Below are 24,729 nucleotides of genomic sequence, written 5' to 3'. Positions count from 1 at the left end.
TTGCTTTGTTCTGAATTTGCCCTACCAGGGCCCAGCTTAAGAGGCACAAGATTCAACATATCCAGAGGCCAACTCCAGACCAAACCAGAGTACTACCGTGTTTGACCTACAAGTCACACACCCAGAGGAAATTCTCTGCAGGCACAAGAGCCCATAGAGGCCAAACCACATTTAAGCGGTCAATCCTCACACAGCAGAACACCCTGCGGTGGGCAGAGCCAAGTCTCACAACAAGTCAGCCTAGGAGTTAACCCCACCTACTCACAAGCAAAAAGCAATTAAAGATCTTCTTTAACAGGACAATATACACAACACAAGAGTCACCTTTGGAGCACACGCAGAGAAGAACGAAGTAGTGCAAGTCAAATATAAAGGACACACACTACATAAGATAACCCAGCAAGAACTAAGAACTCTAGGGGATCTACCTAATACATCAAAGCAAGCACAGAGAGTCAGACAGAATGGGGAAACAAAGAAACATGTCCCAAATAAAAGAACAGAAGAACTGGAACCAAATGAAGCAGAGGTAACCAAACTATAAGAGACAGAATTAAGAACACGGGTGATAAGAATGTTTAAGGAGCTTAGAGAAGACATAAAGAAGGATGTAGAAATCATAACGAACAACCAGTTAGAACTAATGAACACAATTACCGAAATTAAGAACTCACTTGAAGGAATTACCAGCAGGTTAGATGAAGCGGAGGATCGAATCAGCGACTTAGAAGACAAATTAGCAGAGATCACCCAAACAGAACAACAGAAAGAAAACAGAATAAAAAACAATGAAGATGGTTTAAGAGACCTCTGGGACAACACCAAGCGCAACAACACGCGCATCATAGGATTACCAGAAGGTGAAGAGAGGAGGCAAGGGATTGAGAACATATTTGAAGTAATAATGTCTGAAAACTTCCCTAACCTGATGAAGGAAACCAACATACGAGCCCAGGAAGTGCAGAGAGTTCCAACCAGGAAAAACCCAAACAGGTCCACACCAAGACACATTGTACTTAAAATGGCAAAGCTTAAAGACAAAGAGAGAATCCTAAAGGCAGCAAGAAAAAGACAGAAGGTTACATACAAGGAACGCCCATAAGACTATCAAATGACTTTTCTACATAAACATTGCAGGCCAGGAGGGAGTGGCAGGAGATACTCAAAGTGATGGAAAACAAAGGCCTACAACCTAGATTGCTTTAACCATCAAGGCTATCATTTAAAGTTGATGGAGAGATAAAGAGCTTCCCAGAAAAGAATAAGCTAAAGGAATTTATTACCACCAAGCCAGCATTGCAAGAAATACTAAAAGGACTTCTGTAAATAGAAGAAAGATGAAAACAATCTAACTACAGATTTAAAAATGGCAATAACTATGTACCTATCAATAATCACTTTAAATGTAAACAGATTAAATGCTCCAACCAAGAGACATAGGGTGACTGAGTGGATAAGAAAGCAAGACCCTTGTATATTCTGTATACAAGAGACTCACCTAGAATCAAAAGACACACACAGGCTGAAAGTGAAGGGTTGGAGTAAGATATTTCGTGCAAATGGAAATGAGAAAAAAGCTGGAGTTGCAATACTTATATCTGACAAAACAGACTTTAAAATAAAGAACATATTAAAAGATAAAGATGGGCATTATATAATAATAAAGGGATCGATCCAACAAGAGGACATAACCCTAGTAAACATCTATGCAGCCAACATAGGAGCACCTAAATATATAAAAGGTACTGACTGACATAAAGACAGAGATGAACAGTAACACTATCATAGTAGGGGACTTCAACACACCTCTGACAACAAGGGACAGGTCTTCCAGATAGAAAATCAATATGGAAACAACAGCCTTAAATGATACATTGGACCACTTGGATTTAACTGATATTTTCAAAGCATTTCACCCCAATGCTGCAAAACACACGTTTTTCTCAAGCGCACATGGAACATTTTCCAAGATAGACCATATGTTAGGCCACAAAACACGTCTTGATAAATTTTAAAAAGTTGAAATCATACCAATGTCTTCTCTGATCACAGTGCTATGAAATTAGAAATGAACTACAGGAAAAAATCTGGAAGACACACCAATTCATGGAGATTGAATAACTTATTACTAAATAATAAACGGGTCAAGCAGGAGATCAAGGAAGAAATCAAAAGATATTTCGAGACAAAGGAAAATGAAAACACGATGATGCAAGATCTAAGAGATGCTGCAAAAGCAGTCCTAAGAGGGAAATTCATAGCATTGCAGGCCTACCTAAAGAAACAAGAAAAACCACTAACCAACAGTTTATCTTGACACTTAAGGGATCTGGAAAAAGAACAGCAAAATAAGCCCAAAGGGAGCACAAGAAGGAGATAATGAAGATCAGAGCAGAAATAAATGAAAGAGAAACCAGAAAAACAAAAGATCAATGAATCCAAGAGTTGATTCTTAGAGAAGATAAACAAAATTGACAAACCTTTAGCCATACTTATTAAAAAAAGGAGAGAGTGGACCAAATTAATAAAATCAGAAATGAAAGAGGAGAACTGACAACAGACACCACAGAAATGCAAAAAATTTTAAGAAACTACTATGAGCAACTATATGCCAACAAATTTGACAATCTGGAAGAAATGGACAATTTCCTAGAGGCATACAACCTTCCAAGGCTAACTCAAGAAGAAACAGAAAACCTGAATAGACTGATTACCATGAGGGAAACAGAATCAGTAATCAACAATCTCCCAACAAACAAAAGCCCTGGACCAGATGGCTTTACAGGTGAATTTTACAAAACGTTCAAAAAAGAATTATCGCCTATTCTCCTCAAGCTCTTCCAAAAAATCCAGAAGGAGGGAAGACTCCCAAACACTTTTTACGAAGCCACTATCACCCTGAACCCAAAATCAGACAAAGACACCACAAAAAAAGAAAACTACAGGCCGATATTGCTAATGAACATAGATGCAAAAATCCTCAACAAAATATTAGTGAACAGAATTCAGCAATACATTAAAAAGATCAAACACCATGATCAAGTGGGATTCATCCCTGGTATGCAAGGGTGGTTCAACATCCGCAAATCAATTAATGTGATACACCACATTACCAAAATGAAAAATAAAAATCACATGATCATATCAATAGATGCAGAAAAAGCATTTGATAAAATCCAGCAGCCATTTATGATAAAAAGTGGGAATAGAGTGATCATATCTCAACATAATAAAGGCCATATATGACAAACCCACATCTAACATCATACTCAATGGGGAAAGGCTAAAACCATTCCCCCTAAGATCAGGAACATGACAAGGTTGCCCACTTTCTCCACTTCTATTAAAAACAGTGCTGGAAGTTCTAGCCACAGCAATCATACAGAAAAAGAAATAAAAGGCATCCAAATGGTAAGGAGGAAGTAAAATTATCATTATATGCAGATGACATTATACTATATAGAAAGAACCCTAACGACTCCACCAAGAAACTATTAGAGCTGATAGGTGAATTTAGTAAAGTAGCAGGATACAAAATTAATATTCAGAAATCAGTTGCATTTGTATATACCAATGATAAAATATCAGAAGGAGAAATTAAGAAAACAATTCCATTTACAATTGCTCCAAAGACTATAAAATACCTGGGAATAAATTTAACCAAAGAAGTAAAAGATTTATACTCAGAAAATTATAAGACACTGAGAACAGAAATGAAAGAAGATATAAATAAATGGAAACACACATCATGTTTATGGATAGGAAGAATTAATAGTTAAAATGTCCATACTGCCTAAGACAATATACGTATTCAACGCATTTCCTATCAAACTACCAACGACGTTTTTCACAGAAATAGAACATATAATCCTTAAAATTTATATGGGACCATAAAAGACCCTGGATAGCCTCAGTAATCTTGATAAGTAAGAACAAAGTGGAAGTATAACAATACCTGACTTCAAATTCTACTACAAGGCTACAGTAATCAAAACAGCATGGTACTGGCATAAAAACAGACACATAGATCAATGGAACAGAATAGAGAGTCCAGAAATAAATCCATGCCTATATGGCCATTTAATCTATGACAATGGAAGCAAGAATGTACAATGGGGTAAAGACAGTGTATTCAATAAATGGTTATGGGAAACCTGGACAGACACATGCAAAAAAATGAAGCTGGACCACCTCCTTACACCATATACATAAATAAATTCAAAATGGCTTAAAGACTTAAATGTAAGATCTGAAACCATAAAATACCTAGAAGAAAATGTAAGAAGAAAATTCACAGACATTACTCGGAGTAGGATTTTTATTGATATATCCCCAAGTGCCAGGGAAGTAAGAGAAAAAATAAACATGTGGGATTACATCAAACTAAAAAGTTTTTCACAGCAAATGAAACCATCAATAAAACAAAAAGGGATCCTACTGAATGGGAAAAGACATTTGCCAATGATATATCTGATAAGGGGTTAATATCACAAATCTATAAAAAAACTCACTCAACTCTTCTCCAAAAAAACAACAACCCAATTAAAAAATGGTCAGAGGACATGAAGACACATTTTTCTAAAAAGGACATACAGATGGCAAACAGACATATGAAGAAATGCTCAACCTCACTAACCATCAGAGAAATGAAAATAAAAACCACAATGAGATACTACCTCACCCCAGTCAAAATGGCTATCATAGATAAATCAACAAACAACAAGTACTGGAGCGGATGTGGAGAAAAGGGAACGCTCGTGCACTGTTGGTGGGATTGCAGATTAGTGCAGCCACTGTGGAAAACAGTATGGAGGTATGTCAAAAATCTGAAAATGGAACTAGCCTATGATCCAATAATTCCACTCCTAGGTATCTATCCATAGAAATCCAAAACTCCAATTCAAAAATCTTTATGCACTCCTATGTTTATTGCAGAACTATACACAATAGCCAAGACATGGAAACAACCGAAATGCCCATCGGTAGATGACTGGATTAAGAAACTATGGTACATTTATGTAATGGAGTATTACGCAGGCATATGGAAGAAAAAAATCTTACCATTTGTAACAACATAGATGGACCTAAAGAACATTATGTTAAGTGAAATAAGTCAGACAGAGAAAGACAAATACCATATGATCTCACTTATATGTGGAATCTAAAGAAGAGAGTAAGTGAATGAACTAATCAAAAACAGTTTTGAGACAAAGGAAAAACTGAGGGTTGTTAGATGGGCGGGAGGTGGGGATAAGGGGGAAGGTGAGGGGATTAGAAAACAGTCGGTAACCACAAGATTGCCACGGGGTTTTGAAAATTAATTTGGGGAACATAATCAATAATGTAAAGATTTTGTAGGGTATCCGATGGACACATATCCCATTTGGGAGACCACCTCAGGGAAGATGTAGATGCCTGATCACTGCAATGTACACCGGAAGCTGAACAATAAGGTATGCCAACTATAATTTTATATATATATATATATATATATATATATACACACACACACACACACGTATATATATAAAAGTAGTTATGGGGATGTTGGGTATAGCATAAAGAATATGATCAATAATATTGTAATAAATACGTATGGTGTCAAAGGGATACTAGATTTGTTGGGGTAAAAGATGGGAGAGAGTCTAGGGGCAGGGTGAAAAAAGTAAAGAGATTAAGAAGTACAAATTCGTAGTTACAATATAGTCATGGGAATGAAGGGTATAGCATAAGGAATATAGTCAATAATATTGTAATAACTATATATGGTATCAGATGGGTACTAGATTTATTGGGGTGATCACTTCATAAGTTATACAAATGTCTAATCATTGTTATACATCTGAAACTAATATACTATTGTATATCAACTTTAATTGAAAAATAAAACAATTATTTAAAAAAAAGAGACATAACAAATGTTGGTGAGGGTGTGGAGAAAAGGGAACCTTTGTGCACTGTTGGTGGGAATGTATATTGGTACAGCCATTATGGAAAACAGGATGGAGGTTCCTCAAAAATTTTAAAGTAAACTGTGATATGATTCAGCAATCTCAGTTCTGGGTATGTATCTAAAGGAAATGAAGTCAGGATCTCAGAGATTTCTGCACTCCCATGTTTATTGCAGCGATAAGTTTATTGCACTCCCATGTTAATTGCAGAGATAATGAAGTCAGGATCTCAGAGATTTCTGCACTCCCACAATTGCTAAGTATGTGTCAGCAGTTGAATGGAATCGCTTCTCCGCCTTTTGTCTAAGATCAAGTGTAGCAACTGAATGGATACAGAAGATAAAGTGTGTATACACACACACACACACACACACACACACACACACACAGTTACTTGTACAGTGGAATATTCAGCGATGCTGCCATTTGCAATAACACGAATGGACCTTGAGAGCATGCTAATTAATTTAAATATGTCAGGGGGAAAAAAAGACAGATACCTGTATGTGGAATTTAAACGAGCCGAACTCATAAAAAGAGATTCGAGTGATGATTGTCAAGTGCTGGGGCATGGGGGAAATGAGGAGACGTTGGTCAAAGAGCACAAATGTCCAGTTATAAGATGAGTAAGTTCTGGGGATTTAATGTACAGCATGGTGCCTTTAGTTAACAATACTGTACTGTACACTTCAAAACTGCTAAGAGAGTAGCTCTTAAATATTCTCACCACAAAAGCAATGGCAAGTATGTGAGGTGACTGATGTGTTAACTAACCCTCCTGTGGTAAATATGTACCAGATCAACACACTGTACATCTCAAACTTACACAATGTGACATGTCAATTTTATCTCGATAATGCTGGGGGGAAATCCTTATTATTTGCTGTTAAAAACATAAAAAGCACTAAAGTACATAATCAAAAACAGTAATGAGGAAAAAGGCAAACCAGCTCACTCTCACAGATCCACTAGCTCCTGGTATGAACTTACCCTTATAAAAGTATTGGTAGAGAGCCAGTATTTTAATCAGTGCTGAACTCAATATGAATTTATACAGATAATAACCTCTGAGTTTGTGTTTTGTTTTGATTTTACATTTATCTCCCTAAAAACTTTAATTTTCAGGGTAGGCAGGTGTCACCACCTGTAGGAAGCCTTCAACAGTCACCTTGTCCTAAACTGGTAGGACCGCCCACCCCTCCCTCCTCTAGGCCTGCCACCTACAAAGCAAACCCTACTACCTTACAATCACCAAAACCTCACTGCTTTTATTGTATCACCCGCCAACAGGCTGTGTGACGCCCCAAGTACAGGCACACCCTCTTGTTCAACTTTCTATTACCAGGGCTGGCACAGAGAAGTTATCAAGTACCACCATATGTTTAAAATTAAAACTTTATTCCTTATTTCAAAGTATTTCAGGAGTGTCTCTAGTTAAGTTCTTGTGTTTTGTTCTCACTAAATAGTGTTTTGTATAAGCCCGTAAAAAATGGATCAATTTACAGTAACAGATCTCGTAACCAATCTAAATTAACCAAGTTAATAGCAACAAACACTTGCCATTAAAGCATGTTAACCTCTTACGCTAGTGAGCTACTCTCTAGAATGCACATACTTTTGCTCTCCTCGTTTGAGCTGTATGTTTACCAAAGACCAGCTGTGTATGTTTGCAAACCAACTATTTTTCGAAATGAAACAACATAAGTCAATATGATTCAAGCCAATAAAATATATGAGTGAAGGGAAAAAGGTGGTCTACCCAAAAAAATAAAATTCAATCACTAGAAAAACTCAAAAAGGTGAAAAGTTAAAAACAATTCATGCTGAATGAGATGTGCGTAAAACAACTATAAAACACGGGAGGAAGATTACAAAAATCTCAAAGGATTCGGTACTCAGATGGAAAAGAAATTATAAACAATTCATTATGAGTATGGTTTCTAAAGGAGTAATAGCTCCAATCTCCAAACAGAATAACCAAAGGCCTTATCCTTCATTTGAAAAAAGGAAAAAAGTTGGGAAACAAACACATTTTTGTTTTAAATTAAAACGTTTTGTGAATGTATTTTGATTCATTGTTTGAACATTTATTTTCAGTAAACTTACTACCTCATTCCTATTTGCAATACATAAGAGATCTTTACTGCACTTAGTATCTCACAAGAAAGACTACTATTTTAAAATAAATATTTTTAGGTGTTTCTCTATGTCCTTATCACCATATTTTACCATTCTGCTTATTACATTTCTTAATACATTCCCATCTTTACCCTGAACTATAAATGACAGACATGAAGCTACACCTCATATCCTGACAACCACACATCATATGTCCAATAATTTCATCCAGAATATATGTCATACAAATACTACAAGGGCGTTGGGAAAAAGAAATTGCTTTACATTTTAATATTTAACATACAAGTTAACTATCAATGACATATTCACAAAACTGAAATATAAACTACATTTGTGAGACGTCATCAAAATGGTGGCATGAGGAGAGCCTCTGTAACGCTCCCCTGGAATTTACAACGAATCGGACAACAATAACTCCACAAAGGACTCCTTGCACAGCAGACAGGCAAGACGAAGAGGCCCACTGCTGAATTCACCTCCAGGTGGGTGAATCGCGCGAGCGGGGGAGGAGGGAGAGGAGAAGTGCGGAGACGGAGCCGCGCGGGCGCAGGACACAGACCTAGCTCAGTGCTCAGAGCCCGCTGCGCCCGGATCTTCCGCAGCTGCGGGAGAGGGAAGGACTCGGACTGCTAGGGCTCCGCTTACGGCCCACAGGGCTAAGGGGGCAGCATACAAAACCGCTGAACCCAACGCTCGCTCACGGCAGACCTCGGAGCAAAGACTGAGGGAAGAGGGCTGAAATCGGTGGTTTAAGCCCTCACTGCTGAGCGGAGAGCGGAAGCCTTAGGCACTGAGACTAGCCGCCCCCTCCCTCCCCTCCCAGAGCTCGCCCCACCCCCACCTGCCCGGTGCTAGAAGCGATAAAGTAGCAGTGTCGGATCAAAGGACAGAATATTTGCTGCTCTGAGACCTGTGGACCGCAGACACAGATTCGCAGCTCAACTAGTTCCGGCAAAGGGGAGGGAGCTGTGGAAGCAGGACTGGCTGTGGTGGTGGTCGCCGCCATTGCTCTGGGCCACCTCTCACAACTCACCCCGCCCCTGGCCCCACCTATCTGGGCGGATCCCTGCAGGAGTAAACAGAACTGCTGAAACAAACGGGCTCTGAATCTGGTGCAGAAAGAGCTTTGGAACTTCAAAAGCTCTCCACATCCCCACAGGGATGTGGCGCCCTATGAAAGAGGAGAAGCCCATCTCCCAGGGAATCGCCCCATTGTGTGAGAAGCTGGAATAGAGCAGAGAAAACAGCATAACCGTGTGAGAGAAAAAAAAAAGGCTGCAGTCGGAGAAAAAATTTTACCAACAAGTACTGGAAAACGAAATAAAGACCTCTTCTTATCAACCTGTTGCAGAAGCCACTCCTGTAGATGTCTAGGAAGAGATATAATAAATCAGTAATTGCCATGAATAACCAAGGCAACAAGACAGCTCAGAAAGAAAGTGAAAAGCCTCCGGAAAAGGAACTTAAAGATACAGAATTATGTAACTTAAATAAAAGAGAATGCAAGATTGCAGTTCTGAAAAAATTCAACGAGTTTTTAGATATGAAGGAGGAATAAAGACCTTTCCAGACATACAGAAGTTGAGGGAATTTTCTAATACACGACCTGCACTACAAGAAATACTAAAGGAGACTATTCGAACACCATCAACAGGGAGAACTTGTGGCAACCAAAACATAAAAAGGGGGAGAGTAAAGGCCTGAACCGGAATATTGGAATGGAGAAAGTAAGCGTGCTGAAGAAAATGGAATACACTAAAGATCAAACTTTCTTTTACATAAACTTAAGGGTAACCACTCAAAAAAAAATCCAGTACTGAAATATATACTGTAATAAAAGAAGAAACAGAGGGAAACATCATAGAATACCACCACACAAAAATAATATAGACAACAACAAAAAGGCAAAGAAACAATGGAGACACAGCCTTACTGGAAAACTAAAGACAGAAGAACAGGAAATCCTCACGTATCAATAATCACCCTAAATGTAAATGTACTGAAGTCACCAATAAAAAGGCACGAAGTAACAGATTGGATCAAAAAACTAAGCCCAACAATATGCTGTCTCAATGAGACACATCTCAGCTACAAGGACAAGCATGGACTCAAAGTGAAAGGGTAGAAATTGACGTGTAGCCATAATGATATCAGATGAAACAGACTTCAGGGTGAAAATGGTAGCAAGAGACAAAGACGGACATTTCATAATGGTAAAGGAGACTATACAACAAGAAGACATAACAGTCTTCAATATTTATGCCCCCAATCAGGGAGCACCGAAATATAAGCAACAACTAACAGAACTAAAGGGAGAAATTAATCAAAACACAATTATACTAGGGGACTTAAATACATCATTGACAGCTATGGATAGATCATCCAAACAGAAAATAAATAACGAAATAGCAGCCCTAAATGACACATTAGATGAAATGGACATAATTGACATATATAGAGCACTGCATCCTAAAACATCAGACTATACATTTTTTTCAAGTGTACATGGCACATTCTCAACGACAGACCATATATTGGGACATAAAATCAGCTTCAGCAAATTTAAGAAGACTGAAATCATACCAAGCATATTCTCTGATCACAAGGCTTTGAAATTGGATATCAACTGCTAAAAGAAAACAGGAAAAAACACAAATACATGGAGATTAAACAACATACTTTTAAAGAACGACTGGGTCAAAGAAGAAATTAGAGGAGAGATCAAAAGGTACATAGAAACAAATAACAATGAAAATAGATCCTGCCAAAATTTTTGGGATGCAGCGAAAGCAATTTTAAGAGGGAAATTTATATCAATACAGGCCTATCTCAAGAAACAAGAAAAATCCCAAATAAATAACCTCATGTTACACCTTAAAAAGCTAGAAAAAGAAGAACAAGTGAAACCCAAGGTCAGCAGAAGAAAGAAAATAACAAAAATCAGAGCAGAACTAAATGAAATAGAGAACAAAAAGATAATAGAAAAAATTAATGTGACAAACAGCAGGTTCTTTGAAAAGATTAACAAAATTGACAAACCCTTGGCTACACTCACTAAGATAAAAAGAAAGAAGTCACTAATTAACAAAATCAGAAATGAAACAGGGGAAGTTATCATGGACATCACAGAAATACAATGGATCATCCAAGAATACTATGAAGGACTATATGCCACCAAATTCAATAACCTAGAAGAAATGGGCAAGTTCTTAGAAACAAATAGCCTTCCAAGGCTGAACCATGAAGAACTGGAAAATCTAAACAGACCCATCACCAGTAACGAAATTGAATCAGTCATCCGAAACTTTCCCAAAAGCAAAAGTCCGGGACCAGATGGCTTCACTAGCGAATTCTACCAAACCTTCAAACAGGATCTAATACCAATCCTGCTCAAACTCTTTGAAAAAATTGTAGAAGAGACAGTACTCCTTAACTCATTTATGAGGCCAGCATTACCCTGATACCAAAACCTGGTAAAGACAACACGAAAAAAGAAAAATACGGACCAATATCTCTGATGAATACAGATGTAAAAATCCTAAACAAAATTCTAGCAAATCGAACACAACAATGCATTAAAAAGAAAATTCACCACGACCAAGTGGGGTTAATCCCCGGGGCACAAGGATGGTTCAACATCCGCAAATCCATCAATGTGATACATCACATAAACAAAATAAAGGACAAAAATCATATGATTATATCAATTGATTCAGAAAAAGCATTTGACAAATTACAACATCCTTTTATGATTAAAACACTTAATAAAGTAGTTATAGAAGGAAAATAACTTAACATAATAAAGGCCATATATGACAAGCCCTCAGCTAACCTCAACATTAATGGTGAAAAACTGAAGCCCTGTGCTCTACGTTCAGGAACACGACAGGGCTGTCCCCTATCACCTCTGCTTTTCAACATAGTGTTGGAAGTCCTTGCCAGAGCAATCAGGCAAGAGAAAGAAATAAAAGGCATCCAAATTGGGAATGAAAAAGTTAAATTATCACTCTTTGCAGGTGACATGATGCTATATATAGAAAACCCTAAAGACTCCACCAAAAAGCTATTAGAAACGATCAACAAATACAGTAAAGTTGCTGGCTACAAAATCAACGTACAAAAGTCCATTGCATTCCTATTTACTAACAATGAAATCTCAGAAAAAGAAATACAAAAAACATTTCCTTTTGCAATTGTAGCAGAAAGAATAAAATAGCTAGGAATAAACTTAACCAAAGATGTGGAGAACCTATATGCTGTAAACTATAAGACATTTTTAAAGGAAATTGAAGAAGACACAAAGAAATGGAAAGACATTCCGTGCTCATGGATTGGAAGAATCAATATAGTTAAAATGGCCATATTGCCAAAGCAATATACAGATTTAACGCAATCCCCATCAAAATCGCAGTGGCATTTTTTAAAGAAGTAGAACAAAAAATCATCAGATTTGTTTGGAATCACAAAAGACCCCGAATAGCCAAAGCAATCTTAAGAAAAATGAACAATACTAGAGGTATCACACTCCCTGACTTTAGCTTGTACTACAGGGCTACAATAATCAAAACGGCATGGTATTGGCAAAAAAACAGACACATAGACCAATGGAATAGAATTGAGGACCCAGAAATAAAACCACATAAATATGGACAGATAATTTTTGACAAAGAGCTAAAAACATACAATGCAGGAAAGACAGCCTCTTCAATAAATGGTGCTGGCAGAATTGGATAGCTACGTGCAAAAGAATGAAACTGGACTGCTATCTGTCACCATGTACCAAAATTAATTCAAAATGGATCAAAGACTTCAGCATAAGACCTGACACAATAAACTGCATAGAAGAAAACATAGGTACTAATCTTATGGACCTTGGGTTCAAAGACGATTTTATGAATTTGACTCCAAAGGCAATGGAAGTAAAAGCTAAAATAAACAAATGGGACTATATGAAACTTAAAAGCTTCTGCACAGCAAAAGAAACCATCAACAAAATAAAGAGGCAACCAACTGAATGGGAGAAGATTTTTGCAAACAGTGCCTCCGATAAGGGGCTAATATCTAAAATATACAAGGAACTCATGAAACTCAACAACAAAAAAACAAACAACCAAATTGAAAAATGGGCAGAGGACCTGAAGAAACGTTTCTCCAAAGCAGACATACAAATGGCAAATAAACATATGAAAAAATGCTCAACATCACTAATCATCAGAGAAATTCAAATAAAAACCACAATGAGATATCTATCACCTCACCATCATCAACAAGACAAATAGTAACAAGTGTTGGAGAGGCTGTGGAGAAAAAGGAACCCTCACACACCGGTTGGTGGGAATGCAGACTGGTGCAGCCACAATGGAAGGCATTGTGGAGGTTCCTCAAAAAATTACGAACAGAATTACCATATGACCCAGCAATCCCTCTCCTGGGTATCTACCCAAAAAATCTGAAAAATATATCCATAAAAACACGTGTGCTCCAATGTTCATTGCAGCTTTGTTTACGGTGGCCAAGACATGGAAACAACCAAAATGTCCTTCGATAGATGAATGTATACAGAAGTTGTGGTATATATACACAATGGAATACTATTCGGCGGTAAGAAAAGATGAAATAGGACCATTTGTGACAACATGGATGGATCTTGAGATTATAAAGCTAAGCGAAATAAGTCAGACAGAAAAACCAGAGAACCCTATGATTTCACTGACATGTGGTATATAAACCAAAAACAACAAAAGAACAAGACAAACAAATGAGAAACAAAAACTCATAGACACAGACAATAGTTTAGTGGTTACCAGAGGTTAAGGGGGGGTGAGGGGAAAGAGATTAGGGTAAGGGGGATCAAATATATGGTGACGGAAGGAGAACTGACTCTGGGTGGTGAACACACAATGGGATTTATAGACGATGTAATACAGAATTGTACACCTGAAATTTATGTAATTTTACTAACAAATGTCACCCCAATAAATTTGAAAAAAAAACTGCATTTGTAAACAAAGTGATCTGGTTTCTGAATTTATAAATGCTAACTAACTAAATACTTGAACCACCACTACCTTTGTTAACGACAATCTAAAAAGGGAGGTGAGGAGAGTGCAGTGTTGCAGTCACACGAGAAGTGCCAAAGAAAGAATGAATGTGTTACCTTCCGATTCTGATCATAAGCAGAATCAATCCCCAAAATGCTGTTCACTTCCACATACGGGTACTTCTTCTCCAGGACACTGACCACATGCTCAACCTTCACCTTTTCTCCAGTCCTTACTTTGTTGTAAATCTGAAGAAAGGAAAACCAGGTAACCAACTACACTTGTAAATTCAAATTTGAGAGTGTTTATTAAAAAGATTTCTGAATGTACAGGGAAACATGGTTATTTTTTTTAAAAGGTCCAATGGGAATAGCAATTCTCCCTTTTCCATATACCTCAACATGCCTTCTTACATTAGAAATTATATATACTTTTAAAATGACACAATCAGTTCATACTCATATTAAGTCCCAAATACAAAGATATGTTAATTTTTTTAAATCTCAATATTTACAAGTAATCCTTGAAATAAGAATTCATGTCCCTGATATTTAGGGGAAACAGGTTGCAAACATGTATGGTATAATCCCTGTTTTTAAAAAGCAGACATAGCTTTACACAGTGGCAATATAGCCAACAAGGTTTATCCAAGACGTAATTATTGCTAATTGAAAAAGGAGACATAAAACAAACACCACCACCATGTCTGTACATGTACAGTTAAATACCTAGAAGGGTAACAGCAATCTTTTAATAGTGGCTACCTTCAAAGAGCAGGATTAGGAAGGGTAAGGGACAGAGAAATTTTAAATTGACACACTTTAATATTATTTGAAAATTTTTTACAATGAAATTTTTTTTACTTTTTCAATTAAAAATAAACAAAAAAATTAAAACTCACATTATCCTTTCCTTCACATGGCGATGAGGGGGGGAAACTTTAAAAAGCAGACTTTAAAACACTTCTTAGCTTTCGCAACTTTTTCTGAACTAATTTCATTCCCCGTACTCACCATCACTGCTCAGCAGTCACAGCAACGGCTCATCAGTTAGTACCCTGCCACAGTCTTTGCCCTGCTTCAAATCCATCTCCACACATGCATCAGAATGATCTTTTTAATTACAGTTTAACTCTGTGATTAGACACCTGTTACCTCCTCTCATGGCTCCAACGACCAGGTTACCCACTCCACTCTGCTCTCACAATACTCTGCTTAAGTTACACTAACCACTTGGAATCAGCACCTGTGACTTAAAGCCACTGCTCACCCCACTCCCGTTTTTCCTCCCACACAGCTGGGACAATGTCCCACTCCACAAACATGCCCATGGCCACCTCTAGTGGAGCGAGGGCCGGGTGCTGTCATAGCCAGCTGTGCTCCCCACACTAGTAGCTCCTCTGCGTGGAGGTGTCCCCACTAGACTGTAAGGGCTTTGAAAACAGAGGTGACGTCTTACTCTTCTTTGTATCCCTCACAGATAGGACCAGGTCTGGTAAATGCTAGGTCCTTGGTGAATGTTAGCCGGATACATAAGTGCACATTTTAACTAATAAAAAATGCCCCTGACTGAATGTCTAAACAATGAACATAACAAACATAATAAACAGCAGACTGACATCATGTTTATAGGTAAAATTCAATAATTACCACTAATCTGTAAACAAAAGAACTGTTACTTCTGAATATAACTTTTTTTAATACATTGAAAATGAAGTTTTTTATATTCAAAAATAGAAAAAAAAAACAAGAAAATAAGGAGAGTTCTTTAAATTTGAGCAGTATTTCAAATATATATAAAAATCAGGGCATTTCAAAATCTCCAGTTAATATGGAGAAAAACAAATTAAGAATTTTGACTTCAACAGTAAACTGAATTGTAACTGAAAAGATTATGATGGTCTTAAAGGAGGGGGAGCAAACATTTTTTTAAACAAGCAGAGAACATCACATTTACCAAGGGCATGAATGAGTGATTTCAAACCATAAGAAGGCAGAGGCTAACGGACGTTAGTGTGGCTCCTAAGGAAGATTATCTTGGCTGAAATCACAGCAATCTTTATTAGCACTGGTGAATCAATAAAGTCGAGACAGGAACGGATGGGTGGCTCAGTTGGTTAGAGCATGAGCTCTGGGCAACGGAGCTGCAGGTTCGATTCCCACATCGGCCAGCGAGCTGCGCCCTCCACAACTAGAATGAAATCAATGAGCTGCCGCTCAGCTCCCAGATGGCCAGACGGCTCAGCTGGTTGGAGTGCCGGCTCTCAACCACAAGGTTGCAGGTTCAACTCCTCAACTCCTCGACTTCCTCAAGGGATGGTGGGCTGCGGCCCTGAAACCAACAACAGCAACTGGACCTGGAGCTGAGCTGCGCCCTCCATAACTAAGATTGGAAGGACAACAACTTGACTTGGAAAAGTCCCGGAAGTACACATTGTTCCCCAATAAAGTTCTGTTCCTCTTCCCCAATAAAAATATTTAAAAAAAAATACATCATTAAAGATTTTAACGATATAATGTGATGGTTCAGTGTGAGGTCGGAGGGATAGCAGATGGGGGGAGGGGGGTTCACAGTGTGAGGGATATAAATGATGAACGTCTAAGTATTACCTTGTCTTGTACACCTAAAACTAATAAATAAATAAAAAAAAAGAATAGAATTACCATAAAAAAAAAAAGATTTTAACGTAAAAAAAATAATAAAAATAGAGACAACTCCTAAAATATCAAACACATAAAGGTTGTATGAACAATTTTTTACTTTTTCTTTGTCCAGAAATATCGAATCCCCTTACCACATACTGCTTCTTAGAGTAAGTTTGACTTTTAAAAGTTATTCAACATTTGGAATGAACACATACATGCGTCAGAATTTGGAAGGCGTGATAGTCATCCACTTCTTGGGCAACGTAATTATACGCTCTCAGTACAGCCACTCCGCCATCCTGCAGCCCATCCACATCTTCAGAATCGTTAACAACAAAGATTAAACCAAGTCTGAAGGAGAGGAAGAAGGGAAAAGAAGAAAAAGAAACTCATCTCAAAGAATAAAACCCATTAAAAGGAATGGCATCCTCGTACCCCACACAAATACTCTAGCTGACAGAGGAAAACGATCCTCTATTGAAAAGCACAGCTCACAATTAAGTCTGAGATGGTTGGCAAACGCTTTCATCACTTACAGAATAAGAAAAGCAAGTTCCCGGGACAGCCAGTTGCCTCATGGTTAGAGCACAGTGCTCATAACACCAAGAGCGCTGGTTCAATTCCCACATGGGCCAGTGAGCTGCGCCCTCCACAACTAGAGTGAAAACAACGACTTGATTTGTAGCTGATGGGTCCTGGAAAACACACTGTTCCCCAATATTCCCCAATTAAAAAAATATATAAAAAAAAAGAAAGGCAAGTTCCCAAGGGGGCTTAGGCTTTCAACTGTTAAAGGAAGCCATTTCCACCTTGTGAAATGAGGCCTTTACTGACATGATGGGCATTGCTATAGTTTTATATAAAGAATTTGTTCTGTTTTTCAACAAAAATTAGGGTAAGTGAAAAATTTCAGAATGTGAAACTATTTGGGGGGGGGCGGATTTTGAGATTCAACAGGCAATGACAATCATAGATAAACGGAAAGCATAAAAACATTTATTATTGTCCTTGAGCAAGAAGCTACAACCAAGGTTAAAGTTTATTACATGTTAAAAATTTAAATAAAGGAATAAACCACAAAGAGATACCATTACACATCTACAGACGCAAAAAACAAAACCCTTGCACTGGCCAACAGAGGCCACTATCCTCCATATTGGAGTGAAAGCCATTCAGTGGAGAAAGGATAGTCTTTTTAACAAATGGTGCTGGAACAACTGGACATCCACATGCAAAGCAATGAATCTAGACAGAGACCTTATAACCTTCACAAAAATGAACTCAAAATGGATCACAGACATAAATGCAAAATACAAAACTATAAAACTCCTAGAAAATGCAATAGGAGAAAATTTAGGTGATCTTGGGTTTGTTAATCACTTGTTAGATCTAACATCGAAAGCTTGACCCATGACAAAAAGAATTGATAAAGTGGACTTCATTTAAATTAAGAACTTCTGCTCTGCAAAAGAAACTGTTAAGAGAATAAAGACAAGCCACAAACTGGCAGAAAAATCTGTGCAAAACACGTATCTGATAAAGGACTGATATCCAAAATATACAAAGAACTCTTAAAATGCAATTTAAAAAAAAGAAATGGGCAAAAAGTCTGAATAGGCACCTCACCAAACAAGACATACAGCTGGCAAATAAGTACACAAAAAGATGCTCAACATCACCTATCATTAAGGAATTTCAAATTAAAACCACAATGAGCTATACCAATTAGAATGGCTAAAATCCAAAACACTGACACCACCAAATTCTGGAGCAACAGGGACTGTCACTCATTGCTGATGAGAATGCGAACTGGTACAACCATTTTGGAAGACAGTTCAGCAGTTTCTTATAAAACCAAACACATGTAATCATAAGATAAAGCCATCATGCTAGTTGGTATTTATCCAAACGAGCTGAAAACTTACATCCACACAAAAACATACATACGGATGTTTATAGCAGCTTTATTCGTAATTGCTCAAACTTAGAAGCAACCAAGATGTTGCTTCTGGGAAAGACAAAACTATGGAGACTATAAAAAGACCAGTGGTTGCCAGGGGCGGCGGGGAGGGCAGAACAAATTGGTGGAGCACAGTGACTTTTAAGGCAGGGAAACTCATCTGTACAAATCTATAAAGGTGGAAATGTGATAATACATTTGTCAAGACCCACAGAATGTGCAGCTCAAAGAGTAAACTATGGACTTTAAGTAACAATTATCAATACCAGTTAATTAATTAACATTACTCTAAATAATACAAAGTCTATTAATTTTTTTTAAAAAGGTATAGCCTAAAAATAGAAAAAAACATATACCAAACTTCAAGTTCTCAGGATGTATGTGTACAAGGTGTATATACATGGATGGGATTAGCGAGAGGGTTTGTTTTCAGATGAAAATTGGCTTTGTTAAAATCCCACTAATGACAGAAATTATGAGTAGACTCCAGGCAGAAATAACCTCAATATTATTCCCACAAAAACTGAAATAATGGCTAGAGCCTAATTATCTCCTCACGAAGTAATTCCCCTTCCCAAGATTCCAATTTCTAGAAAGAACATCAGTTTTTGTTAGCAAAGCACCCAATCTCTGACTTATGTTTCTCCCAGCCCTTCACCAAATCACTCAGGAGCCTCTCAGATTCGTCCCCTCCTCTCCTTGACCCCATCAACACCTGCTGCACACATCAACCCAAACAAAGGGTGAAGGGACAGCTGCCTGCCATAGGCGCCTCCCACTGTTCACAGCATCCTGTCTATCGCCTTGCACGTCAATAAATATTTCATTAGTGCCCACTATGTATCATGAGCCACCTTCTTCTGTGTCCTATATTTCCCACTTAACCAAAACACAGCTTTGGCTGTAATCCAGTTGTTTATTGCTCCATCTAACCAGGTGGTATGCATGTTTTACAGGAAAAAGTTCATTCAACTCAAAATCTCTGCTTTTCCATTAATAAAAACCCTCTATTTTCTTCAAAGTCTATCTAAAATCCAACTTCTCCATGAAACTTTTGTCCTTCCAAATATCTGTCTATCATCTTTTGTTTCCCTGAAATTCTAAAGCACTTGTAACTAATAGGACATAACCTAACACTTGATAAAATATCTTATTAAAGTGTCTGAAAGTATGCACAGTATTTTTTTGAAGAAGGTAGAAATGTGGTTTATATACTTCACAACATTTAGCTCAGTACTGGGTACGGAATACACAATAACATTTGTTAGCTAAAGAGTTATTTTCTTTTTTATTCTCATTTTTTCCAAGAATTTAAATTTTGTCAACATGTAAAATTACCAGATATTATTCAGAAGGTAAATGAGAATATCTCAACACTTATATGTAAAAACCTTAACATTGTTTTTCAAACGCATAATGGAAAGCCAGCCATTCAAGTACCCTGTTGGCATAACTGGCAGCACAAATGAAATCAATGTGTCTGTCTGTCTGCATCTATATAGGTGTACACAGTCATTTAGTCCTTGACACTGTAACCAAAGTTGCCAGCAAAGCTCTTTATCTCCACCGGAAGTGGAGATGGGCTTTGGGATGTGGACACTCACTTGGAAAAACTCCCTTTTGATGGGAAGGAGCTCACACCACAAACTACCAGGGGAGCCAAAAAAATGAAAACATATAACTTGTATTCATCTTCTGTTATCAGTATATGTTACAATTTTATAATTGTATTACAATTTTAATACAGGTTTTTCCTTTCTTAAAATGTGTGTACATTTTGTTGGCACCCTCTGTATTTCACATGAGCTATTTATTGATAATCCAGTGGTGGCAAGCTTCTATTCCCTGAGAATCAAATTCTTTATCCCAAAAGATACTGGCTTTCTACTCAGGAAAAGATAAAACTGCCATTACGATCCCCATTACTAATTACCGTACAATTCAGTGAAACCAGAACTGCATTTAAGAATGACAAATCTGTATCGGTGTTACCTTAGTGGGATGTGATTACTGAGGAACATCTCGGCGGTGCTCATCAGGTCTGCTGTGCTCTCATGAGCAGGATCAACTATGAAAATCTGCAGGGAGAGGGAAAGGAACACTTGAAATGACACTCATCAAAATGCCACTGGGCCAATAACAATGCCCTTAGTCTTTACACTTCAAGGCAATATTTCCCAGCTACTCTTGAACCACATAAGAGAGGAGATACACAAACAGCAGTTTGTGTAGAGGAGAGGAGAGGAGATACACAAACATCCAAAGAATATGGAACTGAAAGGATGAGTGATGTTCTCGTGGTCTTATGCTAGTTAACATGGCCATATTACCCAAAGCCATATACAGATTTAATGCAATCTCCCCATCAAAATCCCAATGGCATTTTTTAAAGAAGTAGAACAAAAAATCATCAGATTTGTTTGGAACCACAAAAGACCCCGAATAGCCAAAGCAATATTAAGAAAAAAGAACAATACTGGAGATATCATACTCCCTGACTTTAGCTTGTACTATAGGGCTACAATAATCAAAACAGCATGGTACTGGCAGAAAAACAGACACACAGATCAATGGAATAAAAGTGAGAATCCAGAAATAAAACCACATAAATATGGATAGATACTTTGTGACAAAGAAGCCAAAAACATACAATGGAGGAAAGACAGCCTCTTCTATAAATGGTGCGGAAAGAATTGGATAGCCACGTGCAAAAGAATGAAACTGGATTGCTATCTGTCACCAAGTATCAAAATTAATTCAAAATGGATCAAAGACTTCAGCATAAGACCTGACACAATAAACTGCATAGAAGAAAACATAGGTACTAAACTTATGGACCTTGGGTTCAAAGAATATTTTATGAATTTGACTCCAAAGGCAATGGAAGTAAAAGCTAAAATAAACAAATGGGACTATATGAAACTTAAAAGCTTCTGCACAGCAAAAGAAACCATCAACAAAATAAAGAGGCAACCAACTGAAAGGGAGAAGATTTTTGCAAACAGTGCCTCTCTGATAAGGGGCTAATATCCAAAATATACAAGGAACTCACGAAACTCAACAACAAAAAAATAAACAACCCAATTGAAAAATGGGCAGAGGACCTGAAGAAACGTTTCTCCAAAGAGGACATACAAATGGCAAATAGACATATGAAAAAATGCTCAACATCACTAATCATCAGAGAAATTCAAATAAAAACCACAATGAGATATCTATCATCTCACCCCAGCCAGAATGGCTATCATCAACAAGACAAATAGTAACAAGTGTTGGAGAGGCTGTGGAGAAAAAGGAACCCTCATACACTGTTGGTGGGAATGCAGACTGGTGTAGCCGCTATGGAAGGCACTGTGGAGGTTCCTCAAAAAATTACGAATAGAATTACCATATGACCCAGCAATCCCTCTCCTGGATATCTACCCAAAAAATCTGAGAACATTTATTCATAAAGACACGTGTGCTCCAATGTTCATTGCAGCTTTGTTTATGGTGGCCAAGACATGGAAACAACCAAAATGTCCTTTGATAAATGAATGTATACAGAAGTTGTGGTATATATACACTATGGAATACTATTCGGCGGTAAGAAAAGATGAAATAGGACCATTGTGAGAACATGGATGGATCTTGAGAGTATAATGCTAAGTGAAATAAGTCAGACAGAAAAAGCAGAGAACCCTATGATTTCACTGATATGTGGTATATAAACCAAAAACAACAGAACAAGACAAACAAATCAGAAACAAAAATTCATAGACACGGACAATAGTTTAGTGGTTACCAGAAGTTACGGGGGTGGGGGGAGGGAGATGAGGGTAAGGGGGATCAAATATAGGGTGATGGAAGAAGAACTGACAACGAGATTTATAGATGATGTAATACAGAATTATACACCTGCAATCTATGTAACTTTACTAACAATTATCACCCCAATAAACTTTAGTTTTAAAATTATATATATATATATATAAAATCTCATTCAGTAAAGTTCAGACATGTGGTAGGAGAGAAACAGACTGCAATTTTGACTGGGAAGGCAAAAAGGTGGTTTCAAGGGCGAAGAAAGTACAAAGGACAGTTTCCCTTGCACATTCTGCAGAAGCCGACCTTGGCACTAACTGGCCCCCTGTCTCTTTAGGAGCTACATAAGGGAAGAGAAAGAAATGAGAGGGGAAAAGAGGGCCAGCTAAGAACCCTCTTCCTCTATCTCTTTACAGCAGTGAAATAAGGAATAACAGGCAGTAGATGACAGGAAGACTTATTTAAGGGAATAATTGGACTATTAAATTTTAGGGATTAAGATATTCAAGAAAGGGCCAGCCCAGTGGCTCAGGGGGTTGGAGAGACGTGCTCCTTAACGCCAAGGTCACTGGTTCGATTCCCACATGGGCCAGCGAGCGGCGCCCTCTACAGCTAAGATTGTGAACAACAGTTCTCCCTGGAGCTAGGCTGCCATGAACAGCCGTAGGTTGGCATGTGCTGCCATGGGCTTGTGTGTGCTGCTGTGGGCTACCCTGTGCCGCCATGAGTGGCTGGTGACCAGGCGGGAGTGGCTGGCAGCCAGCATGAGCTGTGTGCTGTCGTGGGCTACTGTGTGCTGCCATGAGTGGCCGGTGGCCAGCGTGAATGGCCAGCAGCCGGCGAGAGCTGCCATGAGCTGCTGTGAGCAGCCAACCAAGCCAGGGGGAGAGCAAGGCTCAGAATACCTGGATGTGCCAGGGAGCTGTGTCCTACACAAATAGACTAAGAAACAATGGCTTGAATTGGAGTGGGGGAAGGTGAAATAAATGGGGGGGTGGGGGAGATAGTCAAGAAAAATAGTAGCAATGTATTCATCTTCTGAGTTAAAAAAGGGGTATTAAAACTAAGTCTGAATCTTCAGGTGAAGGACGAGGAGCATTTCCTCATACACTGACACCTCACAGCTCTACAAACAATCGATACTTTTCAAAACCCTTTCAGTTTGGATATGGTGTTAGAAAAAGAGTCTATTTAGGAGTGGTAGTGGTGGGGAGAAGCAGCTAGTAAAGGAGAGAAGTTAACATTCTGGATATGACAAAGAGGTCATATGAGAGAAGGCAAGGCAGAAATGGAGTTTATGACCAGACAATAAGGAGTTTTACTTACCATGTTATGCAAATTTTTCCTGATCTGCCGGATAACACCAGGAAAGGTGGGTCGAAGCAACTCCTGTAGACTAGAAGGCCATGAATTATATCTGCTATCGACTTCCAGGTTGTTGATCCACTGGCAAAAGATAAAACATTGTGCATACAGTTTAGTCACCATTAGTGAAATTTGCAGAAATAATGAGACTTTGAATATTTTAAGAAAAATTACACAGGAAAAGACCATTTTCAAAAATATAAAGATCAAGTAGAAAAATGAGTGACTAAAACATAAGCCACAGAATAGAAGATATTTGCAACCTACAAAAGCAATAAAGGACTATCAATAAAAAAAAGAAAGTGAAACTGAATCAAGAATACGTATAAGAAATTTACAGAAGAAATTCAAATAGGCAATTAACACAAGGAAAGATGTACATCGGCACTAGTGATCTGAGAAATATAAACTAAAGTCACAATAAAATTCCATATTCATTCAACTGAAAATACTTTAAAGTCTGTCACTATCCAAGAGGAAGCAGATACAGAGCACTGGGAACTCACACCCACTGCTGGTGTCTGGAGCAGTCATTTTAGAGAAGACCAAATATAGGTAAGACTTCATTTCTACCTCACCACTAAGTCCTGCCATTCTAGCTCTACACCAAATAAAGTCTACATGTGTGCATGAAGACAGAGGTACAGAAAGAGCCATTAGCATACTGCTTCTAACAGCCAAAAATTAGAAACAGCTTAATGCCCATAAAGAGAGTAATGGGTACATAAACGGTCCGTACCATTCATAGGAAAAGGGCAGGGAGGGAATCTGAGTGTATTACCTTGCTCATGTAAACACAGAGTATTTCTGGAATACAAATTAAT

General features: G+C 37.9%; 1 protein-coding gene across 1 annotated transcript in view; it reads right to left on the bottom strand.

Annotated features, from left to right (window-relative positions):
* Positions 1-24,729, bottom strand: part of UGGT1 (UDP-glucose glycoprotein glucosyltransferase 1) — a 135,769-nt gene that overhangs the window by 73,985 nt on the left and 37,055 nt on the right. Inside the window, 4 exon segments of the mRNA XM_081051329.1 lie at positions 14,248-14,379; positions 16,992-17,127; positions 20,729-20,814; positions 23,867-23,986. Coding sequence (XP_080907455.1) covers positions 14,248-14,379; positions 16,992-17,127; positions 20,729-20,814; positions 23,867-23,986 — 474 coding nt within the window.

This window comes from Rhinolophus hipposideros (assembly GCF_964194185.1).
Source record: "Rhinolophus hipposideros genome assembly, chromosome: 6".
Classification (NCBI taxonomy): domain Eukaryota; kingdom Metazoa; phylum Chordata; class Mammalia; order Chiroptera; family Rhinolophidae; genus Rhinolophus; species Rhinolophus hipposideros.
Note: the sequence above shows the minus strand (reverse complement) of the source record. Positions and strands in the feature narration are given on the sequence as shown.